The sequence below is a fragment of the Anabrus simplex genome, chromosome 1, assembly GCF_040414725.1.
Source record: "Anabrus simplex isolate iqAnaSimp1 chromosome 1, ASM4041472v1, whole genome shotgun sequence".
NCBI lineage: Eukaryota > Metazoa > Arthropoda > Insecta > Orthoptera > Tettigoniidae > Anabrus > Anabrus simplex.
The window spans coordinates 1,803,396,943-1,803,419,986 of NC_090265.1; the positions used below are offsets into that span (position 1 = coordinate 1,803,396,943).

General features: G+C 39.7%; 1 protein-coding gene across 9 annotated transcripts in view; it reads left to right on the top strand.

The window, feature by feature from the left end:
- Nucleotides 1–23,044, top strand: part of p115 (General vesicular transport factor p115) — a 637,868-nt gene that overhangs the window by 95,015 nt on the left and 519,809 nt on the right. For all 9 annotated transcript variants that reach the window (XR_011017628.1, XR_011017629.1, XM_067138596.2 and 6 more), the window contains exons 5-6: nt 941–1,142; nt 1,220–1,323. Coding sequence is in view for 7 of the 9 variants with exons in the window: in XM_067138596.2 (XP_066994697.2) it covers nt 941–1,142; nt 1,220–1,323 (306 nt within the window). In the remaining 2 variants the exon portion in view is untranslated. The remainder of the gene's footprint in view (nt 1–940; nt 1,143–1,219; nt 1,324–23,044) is intronic.

A 23,044-nucleotide genomic window follows, 5' to 3' on the forward strand; every position in this document is an offset into this window, starting at 1 on the left:
CACATGTCAGCTGTAGTTATTCTTTTCTGATCGCATTTCCTCAGGGTCCATGTTTCACTTCCATAGCAAAGAACAGGTAGATTCTTGTACGGGTGTCAATACCGATGAAACTGCACTTTTTTAAATGCCGAGCCCAAACGGACTTATGGATTTTAGAGGAGAGAAGTGCCAGCTGGGAAATCATACAAAGGTGAGGGTCATTGTACTGTGTTAGTATGTTGCAATGCACACGGAAGCGACAGACTTCCTCCCGTCGTCATAGAAAGTTTGATAAGCAACGATGTTTTAAGCGCGTCGGGCTCTTTCCGTGCAAGTACAAGGCAGCTAAAAAATGCCAACAGTGCAGTAATCCAAAAAATAATGCATTTGCACAGGGGAGCCAGCATAATTTTCCTCATCTTTGAATCATGTGGTTTTTTCTTTTGTTGCGTGAGGTTATGTTTGCCGGTGATTAATCCAAGTGCATTATTTGAATATAAATGCACTTTGTTGAATACATTTTGGAAATAGTTTTTTCCATTGCATTTGAGAGGATTAAACCGTGAATTGAGGTGATTTAATGCGTTAATCAGTCTTGGAATACTTTTTCTTTTCTATTTGCTTTACGTCACACCAACACAGATAGGTCTTATGGCAACGATGGGATAGGAAAAGCCTAGGACTAAGGTACGGCCCCAGCATTTACGTGGTGTGAAAATGGGAAACCACGGAAAGCCATCTTGAGGGCTGCCGACAGTGGGGTTTGTACCCACTATCTCGCGAATGCAAGCTCACAGCCGTGCGTCCCTAATCGCCCGGTTATAATTCTTTATGGCGCGGGAAGGGTTGGCATTTCTGAATTACAAGTTGGCAGTCAGTTTTTTGCGTCCCAACGACTTCGAATTAACGAGGTTTTACTGTCTGACTCACTCGTGTGTTTATTGTTATTTGATTGTTTCAGGCTCTGCTGTTGCTCATTCAACTCACAAAGGGAAATGCAAACATTCAGAAGATTGTTGCTTATGAAAATGCTTTTGATAGGCTGTTCGATGTGATAGTTGAAGAAGGAAGCTCGGATGGGGGTATTGTGGTCGAAGATTGTCTACTGCTCATGCTCAACCTACTGCGGAACAACACATCTAATCAAAATTTCTTCAAAGAAGGTAGTCTTTTATTTATTATGGAAATTGTTATTATGAATGAAATGAGAGCAGTAACTAGCGTGTGTTACTTGTTGCAGGTAGTTATATACAGCGCTTGGCACCGATGTTTAACTTGCCTTCGGACGCAGATACCGCTGGCTGGTCTCCCCAGAAAGCCAGCAACATACACTGCATGCTGCGGGTCAGTTTGTAAAGTTGTTTACATATATGACTGCTAATTATCATTAAGACGTTTAGGGCTGATTGCAGAAGCAGTATTTAGACAATGTTTTCAGTTAAACAATGTCTAAATATGGCTTAGACACTGTCTAAAACTGATGTTCAACCAGGCATGTTTAAACACTGCCGAGAACACTGTTTAACCTCAAATTTTAAGGTGTGAATCACAATTAGAGGTTATGTACAATGAAGCATATGACACAAGGGGCAGTCTGGTAAATGTCAACTCGACTACAATTCTTAGCAACCGATATATTTCATTATGTTTGGGACAATGTGTGTGGAATTACAGGTCACTTCAACTATATCCATGTACACGAGTTGGGAGGGATTCATTTATTACATTTACAGATAAGTAAGCACACCTGGTCGTCGCGAGGTTTTGAAGCTACGTGTCTTCCTCTCCCAGAAGCTCAAAGCTGCACTTCCTCGTAAGCGATATTCTTACCTGTAGGCAAGTCATGCTCATGCTTAGCCATATTTTAGTAATGTGTAGGAAGACGCACGCACCGAAGAATTTCATTGGTTGCAACAAGCAGATAGTTCCATGGAAGATACTTCTATTTCCATTTTGGAACCAAGATTGAAACTTTAAACGACGTCTAGCTAAACATTATTTATGCAATGGAAGATCGTGCTCGACTTATACATCGTTTCTGCAGTCGGCTTTAGGACGTCACTTAGTTAACTGGTTCAAGTTTCGGCAGTGGAAAAAGTCTCGCCATCAGAATGTAGGCTGGCAGGGTAGGAGCGTCGGATCATTTCAAGTCAAATTTAGAGAAATAGGAGCAAGAAAAGGAAGACAATGGCAGGACATTGTGGCAAGCGACAGTCCTTCTCGTCATCAGTCCCTGCTTCTTCATCAACACTACAAGCGTCTTTATGTGATTAGTCCTGGGTACTTACCATGGGATACTTTTGCTTAATCAACACAGTTCTCTTATATATGAATGATATGAGTAAAGATGTGGAATCAGAGGTAAGGCTTCTTGCAGATGATGTTATTTTGTACAGAGTAATAAATAAGTTACAAGATTGTGAGCGACTGCAAATTGACCTCAGTAATGTTGTGAGATGGACAGTACGCAATGGTATGATGATCTTCATCATCATCATTAGTCGTTGTGCTCATTACTGAGCGTCGTGACCTCATAACTCCAGCATTTCCTTGTTGCAACCTTGACAAGATGTCTCCATCCCGAGCGGTTTTCACATTTTGTTAATATGATCTGAAGTGGTAGCCCAGTGATCTTCTTCGCCTGATCTATCCATCTGCTTGCTGTTCTTCCTCGTGGTCTACTGCCTTCAATTTTGCCTTGTAAAATTACCTCCATCTCGTCTTAGAATGTGGCCAAGGAACTGGAGGTAACGCTCACTCGGGCGTTTCTTGATGCAGAGTTTGTCCAGAATGGAAACATTAGTTCTTTTTTCTGTCCAGGGTACACGTAGCATTCTCCGCCAACACCACATCTCAAAGGCATCAATGCGCTTTTTGTCTTTAGCATTTACGGTCCAGGTCTCACAGCCGTACAAAAAGACGGAGAACACTAGTGATTCTACCAAGCGCATCTTCGTGGCTTTTGATATTGCCCGGTTCTGCCAGATCTTAGTAAGTTTAACCATTGCAGCACGACCTAAGACAATACGTCTTTTTACCTCTTTATGACAGCTTCCCGTGTCATTGATGACAGCCCCCAAGTATACAAATTCCTTAACTACATCCAGGTCCTTTAGGCATCCCGTAAGTTGGATTTGACCTTGCCGATCAACTACCATTAGTTTGGTCTTTTTTATGTTTATCTCTAGACCATACTGAAGACTAGTGTTCTTCACCCTTGTGAGCAGGTCATGAAGTTCCTCTTCACTACCAGCGATAAGGGAAGTGTCATCTGCAAAGCGCAGGTTATTAATTTTTCTGCCACCAATCGAAATTCCACCATTCCAGCCATTGAGAGCTCTTTCGATGACACACTCTGCATAGATGTTGTAGAGTTGACGTGATAATATACAACCTTGCCTTACTCCATTTGTCACATTGAAAATGCCTGAGAGATCACCATCCACCTTTATGGTTGCTGCGTGGTTTTTATAAGTGCAGTGGAACCCCAAATTCTGTTAGCACCTGCCTCAACTTGTCCCACATAACACAATCAAAGGCCTTTTTGTAGTCCAGGAAGCAAATAAAGGCAGGGACACAAAACTCGCGACATTTCTCAATTATCTGTCTCATGTTCAGGATAGACTCTCGTGTTCCTTTACGTGCAACAAAGCCTGCTTGTTCTGGGGATATCTGAGGTTGCAGGAATGGTTTTAGGCGTTGATTTATTATGTAGAGCAGAACTTTGCTTGCATGGGATATTAATGCGATAGTACGATAATTGGAACAATCCCTTTTTGTGAAGAGGGATTAGTATTGATGATGTCCAGTCCTTGGGCCATTCACCAGTTTTCCACACCATATTACATACCAAATGCAAAACACGCATGCCCTCCTCCCCAATCACTTTCAGCATTTCTCCCGAAATACCATCCATACCTGGGGCTTTGTTGTTCTTCAAATGATTGATAGAATTCACAAGTTCAGTTAATAAAATATCAAGTTCTTCTTCATACCTCAAAGAAATTTCCTGTTCGGCAGAAATATTTCCTTTGCAATACAGCATTTCACAGTATAGTTTCCACCTCTCTATTGCTTTGTTCTTATCAGTAATGAGGTTGCCATCTTCATCTTCAATCACCCATGTGCGTGGTTTGAACTCACAGGTAATGCTGTTGACTTTTTTAAAAAGATCACATGTTTGATTCAGCCTATGATGTTGGTCTATTTCATCACAAATACTGGTGAGATACCGTGACTTGTCAGTTCTGCAATTGCGCTGTATTTTGTGGCAAAGTTCACTGTATGTTTCTTCGTCTTGCGTGGATTGAATGCCACGTTTCTTCAGTGTGCTCCGCTCTTCTATCAGCAGTAGAGTGGTGTTCGATATCCAGGGGTGCTTAGCTTGGGAAGAATTAGTAAATGGTTCAGAGAGAGAAGAGTTAATGATTGACTTGAGGTTATCCCATGTTTGGGAGGCTGATCCTTCCTCCTGTACTTGCTGGAGTTTTGGCCTTATTCTTTCTCCAAAATCTTGGAGAGCCTTTTTGTCAGTAACGCGAACTTGTGTCACTCTCTTCTTCTTGGTCAGTTTCAGTTTGATCCGCATTTTCATGGTTAGCATAATGTCGTCACTACCACAGTCTGCTCCAGGATAGGTTTTGCAATCCAGTACAGAAGTCGGGTTCTGAGTTTCACAAATAGGAAAATCTTCTCATTTTAATAACTGCATTGATGTGGTGAAAGTTCCTTTTGGGGATCATTTTAAGTACCTAGCTGTTAATATAACAAAAGATCTTCATTGGGGTAATCACATAAGGCTTCGGCCACAGTGCAGGAGGCGAGCGGAGCGTTGCCGCTGTCGAAAAGTTGAAGAGTGGGGAGGAGAGAGCGCCTGTGTGGACATCTAGCAAGAGTCAGTCAGCGGCGCGGTGTCTCCCCTGCACGAGGTGATTAGATAATGGCAGTTTCAAAGGTTTCTCGTTTGTCTCTGCTTTTAGAATTTTAAAAATCTAAACTGAAGAATTCGACGCAGGACTAAGAGAGAATTTCGTAATCATCTAGTAGGTAAAAAAATAATGTGAAATGCATGCGGAATTTTATCATTTATATAGAGAACTGAATTGATTTCCTGCTAAGATTTTTCAAATATACTTCTATGTCCATTCAAACTTTTGACTTCTTTCTAAAACGTAAAGCGCGACTGCAGAAGCAATTCACCAACTTTCAGAGACCCATAAAAGTCAGATGTAATGACGAACACAAGTTTTCATACTGGCAATATATCACAAAGGATAATAATATTAATTAAACAATAACAATAGGACGTAAAATAATAATAATATTATTATTATTATTATTATTATTATTATTATTATTATTATTATTATTATTATTATGATTATTATTATTATTATTATATGATGCGTTAAAGGCAATATTGTTTATGTCCATAACCGTGATTGATTTTTAACTGAATTTATCTCGTACATTTAAGATCGTTCCAATCTCTTTCCAGGCTTCCCTTGTCGCTGTTAGGTTTTCGAAGTTGTTCTCTCTGTCGTTCCATAGGAAAGTTCAGGTTTGAACTTCAGAAATTAACACTTTCATCTCCTCTCCTGTTAACTCACGAACAGTCATTGCGAGCGGCGCCGCTGAAATCTCAAACAGGAGTGAGCGGCTGGCGGCAGGCAGCGTTGTCCTTGAGCCAACTTCCCCTCCAAAATGACCCGCCGCTGGCACTATGGCCACATGCATTTGCTAACGCAGGTTTGAGTCTCATCTTTGCCGCCACACAACGCAACGCTCCGCTCGCCGCCTGCACTGTGGCCGAAGCCTAAATGGGATTGTAAATAAAGGGTACAGATCTCCGCACGTGGTTATGCACGTGTTCATGAGTTGTAGTAAGGATGTAAAGGAGAGGGCATATAAGTCTCTGGTAAGACCCCAACTGGAGTATGGTTCCAGTGTATGGGACCTTCACCAGGATTACTTTATTCATATTCTGGAAAAAATCCAAAGAAAAGAAGCTCAATTTGTTCTGGGTGATTTCCGACAAAAGAGTAGCGCTACAAAATTGTTGCAAAGTTGGGCTGGGAGAACTTGGGAGAAAGGAAACAAGCTGCTTGACTAAGTGGTATGTTCAGAGCTGTCCTTGGACAGATCACGTGGAATGACATTAGTAGACGAATAAGTTTGGGTGGTGTCTTTAAAAGTACGAAAGATCACAATATGAAGATAAAGTTGCAATTCAGGAGGACAAATTGGGGCAAATATTAATTTATCTCTTTCCACCCTGGACCACACAATCGTGCGGGTTGGGTTTTTATTTTATTAAAAGAAAACTAGTGTGTTTCCCTGCGTCACACTGGACTGCAATTATCGTGCGGGTTCCGCACTTCATATTGCAGTTGTTTATATTTTGATAGTCGGGCACAAGGAGGCAGCATATGTGTTTAAACTTTTGTAAACAAAACATACCATTTGGCCTCAAGGTTACTTGTCCCTTTTATTTTATTTTCCATATTGATTACGTTGTGAATCATTATAAAACATCCTAGAATCATCATAGAAGGTATACATATCCTTAACAATGATACTTTTTGAATGTAGCAGTTATAATAAACTGTCAATCTGTAACTAGCATGATGTTGCATGTTAGGGTTTAATTTTGTTTCTTACCTCAAAAGTGATTATTAGTATTCTGGGAAAATTTCTCTAACTAAGCATCAGTATACTTATGTGAATACAAAATACATGTATTTATATGAATTTTAGGGATATCAGATGAAGAAATAGCGAGGTTAACCTATGCATCTGATGTTGTTGTTTGAGTAATCAGTCCATCGACTGGTTTGATGCAGCCCTCCATTCCACCCTATCCTGTGCTAACCTTTTCATTTCTACGCAACTATTGCATCCTATATCTGCTCTAATCTGCTTGTCATTTATACCTTGGTCTACCCCTACCGTTCTTACCACCTACACTTCCTTCAAAAACCAACTGAACAAGTCCTGGGTGTCTGAAGATGTGTCCTATCATTCTATCTCTTCTTCTCGTCAAATTAAGCCAAATCGGATCTCCTCTCACCAATTCGATTCAGTATCTCTTCATTCGTGATTCGATCTAACCATCTCACCTTCAGCATTCTTCTGTAACACCATGTTTCACTTCCATACAATGCCACGCTCCACACGAAAGTCTTCAAAAACATCTTTCTAATTCGTATATCAATGTTTGAAGTGAGCAAATTTCTTTTCTTAAGAAAGCTCTTCCTTGCTTGTGCTAGTCTGCATTTTATGTCCTCTTTACTTCTGCCATCGTTAGTTATTTTACTACCCAAGTAACAATATTCATCCACTTCCTTTAAGACTTCATTTCCTAATCTAATATTTCCTGCATCACCTGCCTTCGTTCGACTGCACTCCATTACTTTTGTTTTGGACTTATTTATTTTCATCTTGTACTCCTTACCAAGACTTCATCCATACCATTCAGCAACTTCTCGAGATCTTCTGCAGTCTCAGATAAAATAACAATATCATCAGCAAATCTCAAGGTTTTGATTTCCTCTCCTTGGACTGTGATTCCCTTTCCAAATTCCTCTTTGATTTCCTTTGGTGCCTGTTCTATGTAAACATTGAAGAGGAGAGGGGACAAACTGCAGCCTTGCCTCACTCCTTTCTGGATTGCTGCTTCTTTTTCAAAACCCTTGATTCTTATCACTGCAGACTGATTTTTATCCAGATTGTAGATAATTCCCCATTCTCGGTATCTGATCCCTATCATCTTCAGAATGATAAATAGCTTGGTCCAATCAACATTATCGAATGCCTTTTCTAGATCTACGAATGCCATGTACGTGGGCTTGTCCATCTTGATTCGATCCTCTAAGATCAGACGTAAAGTCAGGATTGCTTCGCGTGTTCCTACATTTCTTCTGAAGCCAAATTGATCTTCTCCCAACTCAGCTTCCATTTGTTTCTCCATTCTTTTGTAAATAATACGTGTTAAAATTTTGCACGCATGAGATACTAAACTAATGGTGCGGTAGTTTTCACACCTGTCAACACCGGCTTTCTTGGGAATAGGTATAACAACATTCTGCCGAAAATCGGATGGGACTTCTCCTGTCTCATACATTTTGCACACTATATGAAAAAACCTTGCCATGCTGGTTTCTCCTAAGGCAGTCAGTAATTCAGAGGGAATGCCATCAATTCCAGGTGCCTTGTTCCTATTTAGGTCATTCACAGCTCTGTCAAACTCTGACCTCAAAATTGGGTCTCCCATTTCATCAGCATCAACAGCCTCTTCTTGTTCCAGAACAAAATTATCTACATCTTTACCTTGATACAACTGTTGGATATGCTCCTGCCGTCTTTCTGCTTTGTCTTCTTTCCCTAGAAGTGGCTTTCCATCTGAGCTCTTAATATTCATGTACCTAGATTTCCTTTCTTCAAAGGTTTCCTTGATTTTCCTGTATGCAGCATCTACCTTTCCTAGGACCATACAACCTTCGACATCCTTGCACTTCTCCTTCAGCCATTCTTCCTTAGCTACCTTGCACTTTCTATCCACTTGATTCTTTAATCGCCTGTATTCTTTTCTGCCCTCTTCATTTCTAGCATTCTTGTATTTTCGTCGTTTATCAATCAGGTCTAGTATCTCCTGAGTTATCCACTGATTCTTAGTTGATCTTTTCTTCCTTCCTAATATTTCTTCAGCAGCCCTACTGACTTCATTTTTCATGACTCTCCACTCTTCCTCTATAGTGTTTCCTTCAGCCTTTTCATTTAGTCCTTCTGCAACATGTTCCTTGAAACAATCCCTCACACTCTTTTCTCTCTTTTCTTTCAACTTGTCTAGATCCCATCTTTTTGCATTCTTTCTTTTCTTCAATTTCTTCAACTTCAGATGGCATTTCATGACCAACAAGGTGTGGTCAGAGTCCACGTCTGCTCCTGGGAAAGTTTTGCAATCCAGCACCTGGTTTCTGAATCTCTGCCTAATCATAATGAAGTCTATTTGATACCTTCCAGTGTCTCCAGGTCTCGTCCACGTATACAGCCGTCGTTTGTGGTGTTTGAACCAAGTATTGGCAAGGACTAAATTATGATCAGTGCAGAATTCAACCAGCCGACTTTCTCTTTCGTTCCTTTGTCCCAATCCAAATTCTCCTACTTTACTACCTTCTCTTCCTTGGCCTACCACTGCATTCCAGTCTCCCATCACAATTAGATTCTCGTCACCTTTTACATATTGTATTAAATCTTCTATCTCCTCATATATTCTTTCGATTTCTTCATCATCCGCTGAACTAGTAGGCATATAGACCTGCACTATTGCGGTGGGCATTGGTTTGGTGTCTATCTTGACGACAATAATTCTTTCACTCTGCTGGTCGTAGTAGCTTACCCTCTGCCCTATTTTCTTATTCATTATTAAACCAACTCCTGCATTTCCCCTGTTTGTTTTTGTGTTGATAATTTGGTAGTCGCCTGACCAAAAATCTTGTTCTTCCTGCCAACGTACTTCACGTATACCAACTACATCTAACTTTAGCCTATCCATCTCCCTTTTCAGATTCTCTAATCTACCACAACAATTCAAACTTCTAACATTCCACGCTCCGACTCGCAGAATGTCAGTATCCATCTTCCTGATGATCGCCCCCTCTCGTGTAGTCCCCACCCGGAGATCCGAATGGGGGACTAGTTTACTTCCGGAATATTTTACCTGGGAGGAAGCCATCATCAGTACATCAATCATACAGAGAGAGCTGCATGTCCTCGGGAGGTAATTACGGCTGTAGTTTCCCGTTGCTTTCAGCCGTGTATTAGTATCAACACAGCTAAGACAAGTTGAGTATTGTTACAAGGCCGTATCAGTCAATCATCTAGACTGCCGCCCTTGCAACTACCGAAAGGCTGCTACTCGCCTTTCGATGAACCATTCGTTAGTCTGGTCTCTCAACAGATACCCATCCGATATGGTTGCACCTGCGGCTCGGCTATCTGCATCATTGGGACACGCAAGCCTCCCCACCGCGGCGAGGTCACATGGTTCGCATCTGATTACGAGGATTTATTTAGTGAAGATGGTGATGAGTGGGTACCAGAACCTATATCTTCACACATAGGCAATGATTCTGAGGATTCTCATCACGGTGGCGAGGAAGAACACACAGGAGATAATGATTCTACTGATAATAATTCCCCTACTACAACTAATCATTTACCTGCACCTCAATCACCGAGTCCCCAACCGGCATCGAACCGATGACTACTTTTCAAAGAATATTCTGTACTGTATTTTACTTCATATCTTTGATTCATTTACAGAATTCCATACGCTGAACATGTGTCATTCAGCTAGAAAATTTGCTAAAATAAACCCCAACTAGCACGACCGTGCAGGTAGTTTTCCACGAGAATGGCGAATAAATTTTTTTTGTTTACTATTTTTCCTGAAATCTAGGCTCAAAATTATGTACATTGAAACAAGGGGGAAAAAATTCAAATTTCAAAGAAAATATCTCAGGGTGGAAAGTGTTACAGAAAGAGCAGTTGGGGATTGGAATAATTTACCAAGGAAGATGTTCAATAAATTTTGAAATTCTTTGCAGTCATTTAAGAAGTAGGGAATCTGCCACCTGGGCGACTGCTCTAAATGCAGATCAGTAGTGATTTGATTTGAAGAGGACTTTTCCTCTTCTTTACAGTAGAAACTCGATAATTCGAAATTGGTTAATTCAAAATCCCACCTAATTCGAAGATTCTCTCGTTCCCGGAAACATGAGGTAGGGTTTTGCATGTTATTTAGATTGTTTAATTCAAAATACGGATAATTTGTAATTCGAAGAACAATTTTGGTCCCTATTACCGAAATTCAGACTTAATTTATAACTGCCTTTACATAATAGTATTTTTCAGAGTAATTTCAATTCAGAATTAATCCGCGTCATTTAGAATGTGTCTTCCGGAACCAGCTGGGGGAATTTTCCCTTTCACTCTGGTGCATCTACAGTGTGCTTCATATTTGCTAAGTTCGAGTAAAATCGCAATTCTTTTGTATTCATCATTTTAAGGAACGCCACAATATCACGTAGCAGGCGATGCTAACAGTTGGCATGTAATCAGTTCGTACGGGCCGAACAGTATCATCAGTGCCAATGAAACTGCATTGTTCTTTTTTTAATGCTGAGCCCAAAGGTCATTGCACTGTGGTACGAGAGATTTCCTTTCCTCGTTCTAGGAAAGTTCTATAAGCTACGATGTTTTAAAGGCGTCGGGCACAAGACATCTAAAAAATGCAAACAGTACAGTAAAGCAAGAAATAAAGCATTGCACAACGGAGTCAGCATAATTTGTCCTCGTCTTTGAATCATATGTATTTTTCTTTCGTTGCGTAAGGTTATGTTTGCCGGTGATTTATCCAAGTGCAGTATTTGGATAATGTAAATGGACCTTGTTCGATACTTTTCGGAAATAGCTTTTTCCGTGGCATTTGAAAGGTATAAACTGTGAATCAAGGTGATTGCATGCAAATGGATCTTAGAATACTTTGTAATGTGGTAATTAGGAGAAGAATTACGAGAGAAGTACCATAACGGGAAATCGTGCAAGGATAGTCACTGTACTGTGTTGTAAACTTCTAATGCAGACGGAAGCGAGAGACTTTCTCCCTCGTCATAGGAAAGTTCGATAAGCCACGATCTTTTAAGAACATGAGGTAGTTTCTGTGCAAGTACAGGACATCTAAAATGCTTACAGTACAGTAATACAACGAATAAAGGACTTGCACACGGGAGTCATCATAGATATCTTCTCGTCTGTGAACATGCTTTTTTTCTTTTCTTTTGTTGCGTGAGATTATGTTTGTCAGCGAGTTATCCAAGTGTGTTGTTTGAATACTGTAAATGCACCGTGTTGGATACATTTTGGAAATATTTTTTTTATATGGCATTTGAAAGGTTTAAAGTGTGCATGCAGTAACGGGTCGTAAGAATATTTTGTTAATAAATTTAACCATGATAGGTTAATATTGTGTTTGGTCCATATTGACTAGTCTGAATGTATAATATAACTATTTAAAACAGTTGATTTGAATCCGCCTTGATCAATACACTCATTAAATGAAAGAAAAACTATTTATTAAACCAAACATGTTTTGGGAAATCTCAACCATTCCCTTCCTCAGTGGTCACACAATCTTTTGTTTTACAATTTAAAGAAGTCTTGTCCTAATACACCACATCAAAGAGTAAAAAGAAATATTATAAAAATGATCAATACATAACATTTTGGTTGAACTGAATGAGAATACTATATAAATTTAGGATCTCCAAGTTTTTCTTCTATGTTATGTTATGTATTGATCATTTTTATAATATTTCTTTTTACTCTTTGATGTGGTGTATTGGGACAATACTTCTTTAAATTGTAAAACAAAAGATTGTGTGACCACTGAGGAAGGGAATGGTTGAGATTTCCCAAAACATGTTTGGTTTAATAAATAGTTTTTCTTTCATTTGATGAGTATATTGATCAAGGCGGATTCAAATCAACTGTTTTAAATAGTTATATTATACATTCAGACTAGTCAATATGGACCAAACACAATATTAACCTATCATGGTTAAATTTATTAACAAAATATTCTTACGACCCATTACTGCATGCACACTTTAAACCTTTCAAATGGCATATAAAAAAATATTTCCAAAATGTATCCAACACGGTGCATTTACAGTATTCAAACAACACACTTGGATAACTCACTGACAAATAGGTTGGAGTCCAATGAATACTCTTATATTATTATTGAGATTCTTTCAATATGGAAAATAAAATGATTTTTATTACTTGTAATGCTATACCGGTACCAGTAACAAACTCGAGCACGTGGTATCAAGTAGTTCATGGATGGCTGGTTAAGAAGCAATCTACAACTGAATTTCCGGAAATAAACATCAGAAATAGGTTTTCTGCCCTAAATAATTTAATTCTGGAAGAAAGTGATCACGCGCGTGAAACCAAATCATCGCGATCTGCTGCCGTTGCCGTGCCGAGGTTAAAATTTAGGCCTAGATTTCAGATTCAAGACCCAATTAGGCCTAAATCAGCAAAGTGTTTGGTGATAGCCAAGGAAGGGGAATTGCGGGAGTGATAAATGACGAGAATATAGCAGCAACCGGAGAAATATATCCAGGAGCTTCTATCAGCAGTGTCCTGGAAAACATAGAAGAAGCAACTAGGAACTTCGGGAGCAGCAATGTAGTGCTTATCGTCGGTGGGATGAACGACGTAGCTCACGACGACGCCAAGAATGTAAGATCACAACTTAAACATACACTAGGGAAGCTGACCCACACTAACGTCTTTGTAGTGAACGTGCCCCACAGGCATGATCTGAGTAGAGACTCGTGTGTGAACATTGAAGTGGACAAGGTCAATACAGATATTGTTAAAATTTGTAAACATTTTCGGAATACTCAGGTTATTGAATGCAGCAGTTTTGAGAGATACAGTCATACAAAACATGGCCTCCATCTAAACAATTCAGGTAAACAAAAGATAGCAAATATTGTTCTAGATTTTATTAATCTTAAGATATGTACTGTAAAACAAGCAACTCCCCTGAGTTATAATACTGACCAGGAAAACTAGTAGAAAGAGCTAGCTGTACTTCAAGCTGGCTCAGCCAACTAGAAAAAGAAACTCAGGATAGTAAGGAATTTCAAGTTACCCAATTGCAACAGTCAAGTTTTAGGGAGGAAGGGGGTCTGAGATTGCTCTTGGTAAACTGTCAAAGTGTAGTAAATAAACAGTTAAAAAATTCAGTACATTGATGGAATCTTATGAGACTGATGTGGTGATAGGAGTGGAATCGTGGTTGAGAGAAGGGGTGGGTAAGAGAAGTATTTCCAGAAGGGTACACAGTCTATCGTAGAGACCGAGGAGATAAAAAGGGAGGGGGGTGTTTATTCTGGTGAAGGAAACATATTGTTCACGTGAATGGTTTACTGATGAAAGGGATGAAATATTAGGGATAAAATTAGTTTGTGATAATATGAAGGAGGTGGGAATTATAGGAACATACAGGCCTGGAAGAGAGGAAAGAGACATGGAAATATTTGAGAAAATAATAGATTATACTCATAAAAACAATAATAATGATGTGGTAATAATTGGGGGAGATCTAAACTTGCCTGAAGTTGAATGGAATGGAGCTGCAAGTGAAGCCCATGAACAGAAACTGGCAAATAAGTTAATTTGGGAGGGAGGATTTACACAAGTAGTACAAGAACCAACTTGTCTCAATAACTTACTAGATGTATTCTTGGTTAAACCATGGGAAATTGTTGATAAAACTGAGGTAATTGAAGGAATAGGAGACCATAAGGCTGTAATAATGGATGAAGGACTCGTACCAAAAAGGCTTAATAAGAGGGTTACACAAGACAAGAAATTGTACAGAAAAACTAAAGTTGATGAATTTGGGACTCACCATAAATCACAATTCAGTTGTTGGATAAGTGAAGGGAGTAATGTGGATACATTTTGGGCTAAATTTAAAGGAATCATTTGGGGAGGAGAGAAGAGATTTGTACCTGTTAAGAAGGGTAAAATGACCTCAGACCCTGTTTATTATACAAGGGAAATAAGAAAATTAAAAAGAAAATGTAGAATAGTAAACAGGAAAATCAAAGAGGGTAGGGAGAATAGAGAAACTAGAAAACAGCTAATGAGGAAACCGAATAGAGTGAAAAAGGAAGCAAAAGAGAATTATATGAATGGCATACTTCAAGAGGGTAATGACCACAAAGGGAAATGGAAAAAGCTGTATTCATATATCAGGAATCAAAAAGGAAAAGGAATCCAAATTCCTACAATGGTGGGAGAAGGGGATGAACACTATTTAACAGATACTGAGAAAGCAAACCTCTTTAGTGGGGAATTCAGAGATTCAGTAGATGATTGTCAGGAGTTGGAAACAGTAACAGAAGATAGAGAGGGAGAGACACAGAGGGAAACAAGAAGCTTCTCATTCACAAATGAAGATATTTTCAGAGAAATCCAACTGCTTCAGCAAGGAAAAGCAGCAGGAAGTGATCAAATTACTGGGGAGGTATTAAAGACAATGGGGTGGTACATAAAGCCTTATTTAAAATTTATCTTTGACTATGTCACAAATAATAGTGTAATACCAAAGGAATGGAAGGAATCTATAATAATACCAATTTATAAAGGAAAGGGTGATAAAAGGAAACCAGAGAACTACAGACCAATCAGCCTGACCAGTATAGTTTGTAAAATACTGGAGAGTTTAATATCAAAGTACATCAGAGGGATACATACATATCCCACGTCATTCCATCTTAAGCGATGGGTCGGCAAACGAGGCTTCTCCACCAGTTGCGGTCCCTGAACTTCTCTCCTTCTTCAATGCTTTCCAAAGTATGTCCTCTCTGTTGAATTTCAATCTTCACCATGTCCTTTTACCTGAGTCTTGGTCACCCTCTTGGTCTTTTGTCTTCAAGTTTTAGATCGTACATTTTTTTTGGTAATCTGTTGTCACCCATGCGTCGCATATGTCCATACCAGCTCAGTCACTGCACTGTTATTTTGTCCTGCAGTCTTGAGCCGGCTTGCGGATTTCCTCATTACGGACTCTGTCCCTCCGTGTTTTGTCGATCATGCAACGGACAAATTTCATTTCTGCTGCCTGGATTCTACTAACATCTTTGTTTCTCATGGTCCATGTTTCGCAACCATAGGTCAGGATTGGTACGTAATAAGTTTCATATATGACTCTCTTGCATTTTGTTGGTATTTTCTTGTTCCATATTATGTCTTTAACTATTTTGTAAAAGTTGCTACCTGCCTGAATTCTGTGGGAAATTTCCTTATCTATAGAACCAGTATCAGAGATAACACTTCCAAGATATTTGAATTGATGGTTCATCTGTAGCTGTTTCCCCTCCATTTCAATGTGTCCCATTGGTTGCCCATATCTCGACATAACCATAACCTCACTTTTCTCTTGGCTGAAGATGAGTTCATATTCTTTAGCAGATTCTGCCCAGGAGTTTATTTGTCCTTGGAGATCTTCTTTAGAGTCTCCCCACAAGCATATATCATCCGCGAACAATACAGGGTGTTTACAAATGAATATCGGAGTTTTAACGCCTTATAATATTGAATACGTTAAACTTACAGTTACACATTATATGTCAAATAAAAGAGCAACTCAAACAGTTTTGTTTGTTGGCACCAGTGTGCATGTACGTGCAATGGTTTCGCCGCAATCCGCTAGACAGCGGTAGTAGCAAAGATGGCGACTAGTGAACAGAAAGCTTTTTGTGTTTTGCAGTTTGCAAAGACAGAATCTGTAGTTACTGTGCAACGTGCGTTCCGCATTAAGTTCGGTTGTGATCCTCCAAGTGATAACATTCGCAGATGGTATCATAAGTTTGAAGACACCGGTTGCCTTTGTAAAGGGAAGAGCAAGGGATGACCAAGATTAAGTGAAGAGACTGTTGAGCGAGTGAGAGTGTCATTCACTCGTAGCCCAAAGAAATTAGTCCGGAAGGCTAGTCGTGAATTACAACTTCCTGCGTCGACCGTTTGGAAAGTTGTAAGAAAACGCTTACAGCTACGTCCTTACTGTTTACAGTTATTACAGGCTCTAAAGCTGGCAGACCACAGATTACGTGCCAACTTTGCAAACGACATGTTGTTACATGATTATGAGTTTATGAATCGTGTTGTTTTCAGTGATGAATCGGTCTTTCAACTTAGTGGACATGTAAACACTCATTATGTGCGCATCTGGGGCTCAGAAAATCCTCACGAGTTTGTACAAATACAACGAGATTCCCCTAAAGTGAATGTTTATTGTGCCGTATCCCGGCGAAAAGTTTATGGGCCTTTCTTTTATGGTGAACGTACTGTACTGGTACTTATTACCTCGATACACTAGAGCAATGGCTCTTCCCTCAGTTGGAAGAAAATGAGCCAGAGAACTTCATTTTCCATCAAGATGGTGCGCCACCTCACTGGTATAACGACGTACGCGATTGGTTGAACGTCACTGTACCCGAGCGCTGGATAGGCCGCAAGGGCCCCAATGACAGGACTTGCTTGGCATGGCCTCCACATTCTCCCGACCTAACGCCATGCGATTTTTTCCTTTGGGGCTTCATCAAGGATCGTGTGTACGTTCCTCCGCTACCAGCTGACCTTCCTGAATTAAGAAACCAGATTGAAGCAGCTGTTGCTGAAATTACTGAAGACACACTTAATAACGTTTGGGAAGAACTCGACTATAGACTTGGTGTATGCCGTGTAACAAATGGTAGTCACATTGAACATTTGTAAAGTTCGTAATAAAACTGTTTGAGTTGCTCTTTCATTTGACATTTAATTTATAACTGTAAGTTTAATGTATTCAATATTATAAGGCGTTAAAACTCCGATATTCATTTGTAAACACCCTGTATAACTTTCATTTTCTTACCTCCAATGGTTTGGTGAACTTTTCTCTGAATCTCGTTCATCACAGTGATGAAAAGAAGAGGAGACAGAACACCACCCTGTCTTAACCCAGATTTTATATCAAAGGTTTGTCATTCCTACAGGTGTTTTGACTTTACTTCGGGTATCTTCATACAAATTCTTGATCCGGTGTATCGTGTCATCCTGTATTCCAATTTTCTTCAGTGCTTCCCACACCTTCTCTCTATTCACTGCATCAAATGCTTTCTTGATATCCAGAAAGGCTTACCACAAATCTCGGTTGTGTTCATAGTATTATTCCATTAACTGACGGACTGTAAAGATTGAATCAGTTGTTGATCTCCCCTTCCTGAATCCATACTGTTCTTCGAAGAGGTTCTCTTCAATAAGGGGTCTGATTTTACGCTCTATAATTATTTCATAAAGTTTACCAACTTGAGATGTTAAAGTGATGCCTCTATAGTTGGAACATTTCTTTTTGTCTCCTTTCTTGAAGCTTGGAATTATGATGCCTGTTTTCCAATCGATTGGTATGTCTCCTTCTTTCCAGATCTTACGAAAGAGTTTGTAAATCCAATGTTTTCCGGAAATGCCCATTGCCTTGATCATTTCTCCATTAATTTCATCAGCACCTGCTGATTTTCCAGTTTTGATGTATTTCCAGGCATATTCTACATCATTCCATGTTAATTCTAACCTGTTGTCAGAGGCAGACTTGCAGGAGGTAGTACCGGTACTGTCTTTTTGTGTAGGCTGCATATGGGATATGTGATGATAAAAATTGGTTCATGAGGAGCCAGTATGGATTTAGAAAGAAATTTTCTTGTGAGGCACAACTGGTTAGATTTCAGCAGGACATATCAGATCAATTGGATTCAGGAGGTCAGTTTGATTGCATCGCCATAGATCTTTCGAAAGCCTTTGATAGAGTGGAACATGGAATATTATTAAAGAAATTGGAGGGAATAGGATTGGACGTAAGGGTTACGTGTTGGATAAAAACATTTCTAAATTCAAGGGTTCAGAAAGTCAAAGTAGGAAATAATGTATCTCAGGAAGAGAAAGTTTGGAAGGGAATTACACAGGGTAGTATAATCGGTCCGTTACTTTTCTTAATATACACAAATGATTTAGGGAACAATATAATATAAAAAATAAGATTGTATGCAGATGATATAATTGTTTATAGGGAAATAAATAACATTGAGGATTATTCAGAATTACAAAGGGACCTTGAAAGTATCCAACAATGGGTTGAAGAGAATAACATGAAGGTTAATGGAGGCAAATCAACTGTTACAACTTTTACAAACAGGAGCTTTAAAACTGAATTTGAATATACTTTGGATGGGGTACTTATTCCAAAAGATGGCAAGTGCAAATACTTAGATGTGAGTTTTGAAAGTAATTTGCACTGGAAGGTTCATGTGGATGACATTGTTGGAAAAGCGTACAGATCGTTACATGTCATAATGAGGCTACGTAAAGGATGCAATAAAGAATTAAAAGAAAAAAGTTACTTAAGTATGGTTCGTTCATTATTGGAATATGCAAACAGTGTTTGGGATCCTCACCAAGAATACCTAATAAAAGAAATAGATAGTGCGCAGAGGAAAGCAGCAATATTTGTAACAGGGGATTTCAGGAGAAAGAGTAGTGTATCAGAAATGTTGGGTGGGAAACTTTAAGTAAGAGAAGGGAGAAAACTAGACTTCTAGGATTATATAGAGCCTATACAAGAGAAGAAGCATGGGGAGATATCCGTGAGAGGCTTCAGTTGGAAAATAATTATATCGGCAGGACTGACCACAAATATAAAATTAGAAGGAATTTTAGCAGAAGCGATTGGGGTAAATTTTCATTCATTGGGAAGGGTGTGAAGGAGTGGAACAGTTTACCAGGGGTAGTGTTTGATCCTTTTCCAAAATCTGTACAGATATTCAAGAAGAGAATAAACAGGAACAGAGAAAATAAATGAAATGTTGGAGGGCATTCGACCAGTGCAGGTTAATGTAAATAAAAAATGTGTGTGAATAAATTAATTCCATCCCCTGGTCTAAGGAGTTTGGACAGCCAAAGTAGGGGACTGCCTGTAGGGGTGAAGTACAGTGGGGACTTCGAGGGCCCTGGGACCGCTACGGTAGCTGTGAAGGCCCTTCAGGAACTCTGAAAAGTGATGGCAAAAGGGGCTCTGGTTAAGACGCAGCAGGTCGTTATGCTACTTAGGTTCCAGAATGGGTTTAAAAAAAGTAATTAAGTAAATAAATGCAATGTAAATATTAATCTTATACCAGTTGTATAGTATCATTTGAAGTATTTCCACATACTGTATATCAGTTGACTATATTTGTAAGTAGTACAGGAGATATTATAAGTAGAATTTTGTAAACAATATAAATTTATTAAGGATGAGCTGTGTGTTTAATAGAAAACATTGTTAGCGTAAATTGTATAATATTGTATTATAGGAAAATTTTCTTCTCTTGTTAATTTAATATTTAGTGCTTGACAATAATGTTTTTTAGTATACCATTTGCCACCGAGGTAGACACCTCATTTGCAAATAAAGAGATTTTGATTTGATTTGATTTGATTCGATTTCTGAACTATGCATTGGCGGTTAATTCGAAATCACGTAATTCGAATTGCGATTTTTGCGTCCCAACGAGGTTTTACTGTACCATCGTACTATTATCGATGTCTTTTTTCAGTTGCTCGCGTTCCTGTAACGTCTGTCTTTCCAGTTCTTTTCTCATATAGGTCCAACCCATTGAGTCACTCTTTCATCAGTAGTGTCCCTTGTCAGTCCCTTTGCCGGTCAGTAAGTTATCGGCTTTATGCTCGCCACTCTATTGTACTACTATAGCATCTGCTCCTTGTTGCAGTACTTCATCACCTTACTTATAGAATATTCCCAAAAATCTTAAATCCCAGCTGCTTTTCTGGTTTTCAACTTTTGCATCCTCCAAGAAGAAGAATATTAAGAGTAAATATCTTCAGTTCCACTCCTTCGCTAGTATTAGTCACTTCCCGTAGCTGACGTTTTCCTTATCTTGACTTCGATTCTGTGTTGCTAAAAACTTATCTTGAGTTAGTTCAACAATATTCTACCAAAAAATGGTGTCAAGTTCTAGCATCAATCCTTATTCAGTCATGGATATTTATTTCATTAATGAATTTAATGTCTCAATTTATTTATTCTCTTTCTTTTTGTTTACTTTGGTGAGATATTTCTTCCCATGCAAGGTGCGTTTCATAAATAATGCGACCAGATTCATAAAAAATATTTATTGAATATATTCGTACAAATAATAAAAAATCTTCAAAACAGCACCCTCTTGCATTGATACACTTCTGGAGGTGGTGTTTCCATGCCTGGAAGGCCTTTTCCGGAATGTCCTTTAGAGCCGGTGTAACATGCACCAGGATTCTTTCAATCGTGTCCCAATGTTTTCCTTTCATGACTCCTTTGAACTGAGGAAACAAAAAAAGTCAGCGCGAGCCAGGTCAGGACTGTAGGGAGGCTGGGGAACCAATGGGGTGTTGGTCCTGGCCAGGAAGCCATTGACAATGAAGGGCGCTGTTACTTGCCGTGTTGTCGTGATGAACTTTCCACGTGCCCTTGATGTCGCTTCGGCAGCGCGAGACCCTCTTTTTCAGTCTTTTGTGCACTTCCAAGTAGAAAGCTGAGTTCACTGTAGTCCCGGTAGGTACAAATTCGTGTTGGACAATGCCTCTGACGTCAAAGAAGACAATGAGCATGGTTTTGATCCTGGACTTGCTCATGCGTGCCTTCTTGGGACGGGGCGACGATGGGCTCTGCCACTCTGAACTCTGCCTTTTTGTCTCAGGGTCGTACTCAAAAATCCATGACTCATCACCAGTGATAACTGAGTTAAAAGAATTAGGATCATTTTCACACATTTCCAACATTTCTCGGCACCGAAGCACTCGCATGTCCTTTTGTTCGTCAGTCAACGCTTTTGGAACCAGTTTGGCCCACACCTTTCTCATGTTCAAATCTTCGGTCACAATGCGGAAAACGGTTGTTTTTGCCATGTTTAGAGTTTGTGCTATCAATTGAAGGCTCGGCCGTCTGTCAGAGTTCAAACAATCGCGCACACGCGTCACTTTTTCGTCGACTCGTGAGGTTGATGGCCGTCCACTGCGAGGTTCGTCTGTGATCTCCTCTCGGCCCTCCATGAACGACTTGTGCCATAGGAAAACGTGTGATTTGGACAAGCAATCAGTCCCAAAGGCCTGCGGAAGTAATGGAAACGTTTCGGTGGCGGACTTCACACCAGTTTGACGCAAAATTTGATAGCGTACCGTTGCTCTACAGAACGATCCATTGTGCCGTGTTACATGAACTCGAAACGGGCTTGACGGAAATGGACGTCCTGATTCTCCGGCAGCTCACTGCCGAATGAGACAAAGAGAGTTTGGAGCTAACACCCCCCTCCACCTAGCCCAGCAGGTTAGAACACGCTGCGGTGTACAGTTGCGTCAGAAAAAAAGTTGGTCGCATTACTTATGGAACGCCCGTTGTGTAAACTCAGACTGAATGCACAGTGTTTGCCTCAGCTGAACTTATGTTGCACGTGGCTGCCCTGCTTGAAGCGCGTATACCATCTTACCTTATAAAAGATGCTGCAAGTGTCGTTATACAGGCATTGTATCTGGTAACCACATTCTGGCTGAGTTCTGCCACTTTAATGTTTCTCATTTCTTCCAATGTGTGATGATTTGTTCAGTTTACCCCACACACTGTTAGATCTGCAGAATGAGGGGGAAACACACCAGCACTGATCACACTTCTGTTGTATCTTGTTTATCTTCTTCCATTAACTGATCTACCTCTCTACCTACAACTTTCTGCACACTAATAGCGAGAGTTATAACTTCACATGAAACCAGAACTTTTACACAATAAAATACGGTGTCTCACTGTCTCACCATGTTAAGAGCTGAGACTCATGCACGTCTCCCATACTGCAGTTTATATGAGAGACTCTGCAACCCTTCTGGTTTACCCAGAAACTTTTTAACTCTTCTTCTGATTTTCCGATTTATTTTTACTTCTTCCTATTTTTGACCAATACAACCTCCAGTATGGTCAATACTCTTTCCCTAGGATAAATTCTTACCTGCTTGTATAATTTTCAAGCGTATTTATTTGGTGAGTGTATCGTGTTTCCTGCTCACTACAGCAGTGTGTGTGCTTTACAGCTGCGAATTTGGGACGGAAATCGTCCTACAAGCGAGAGAGGCTAGCGTGCGCTAGTGACTCCGTTAATTGGGACAAAAGAACGAGTTTGTTACTTTGTCATTGTGTGGTTCGTGCGCTGTTACCATCGTTCCTCTGCGTAGTTTTGTTGGAGTTGTAGTCCACGTGTTTTTTCTTGCGGTTCTGTGCTTTTCCCCCGTCAAAGTCGTATGTTAATAATGTACGAGACATATTGATCTGTTTTCTGTGTGGTAGTTTTGCGTATTCCACTGCATTTGTGTTCAATCTTAGGTCATAATTTTAATGACTTGAATATATTTCCGAGAGTTTTCTCGG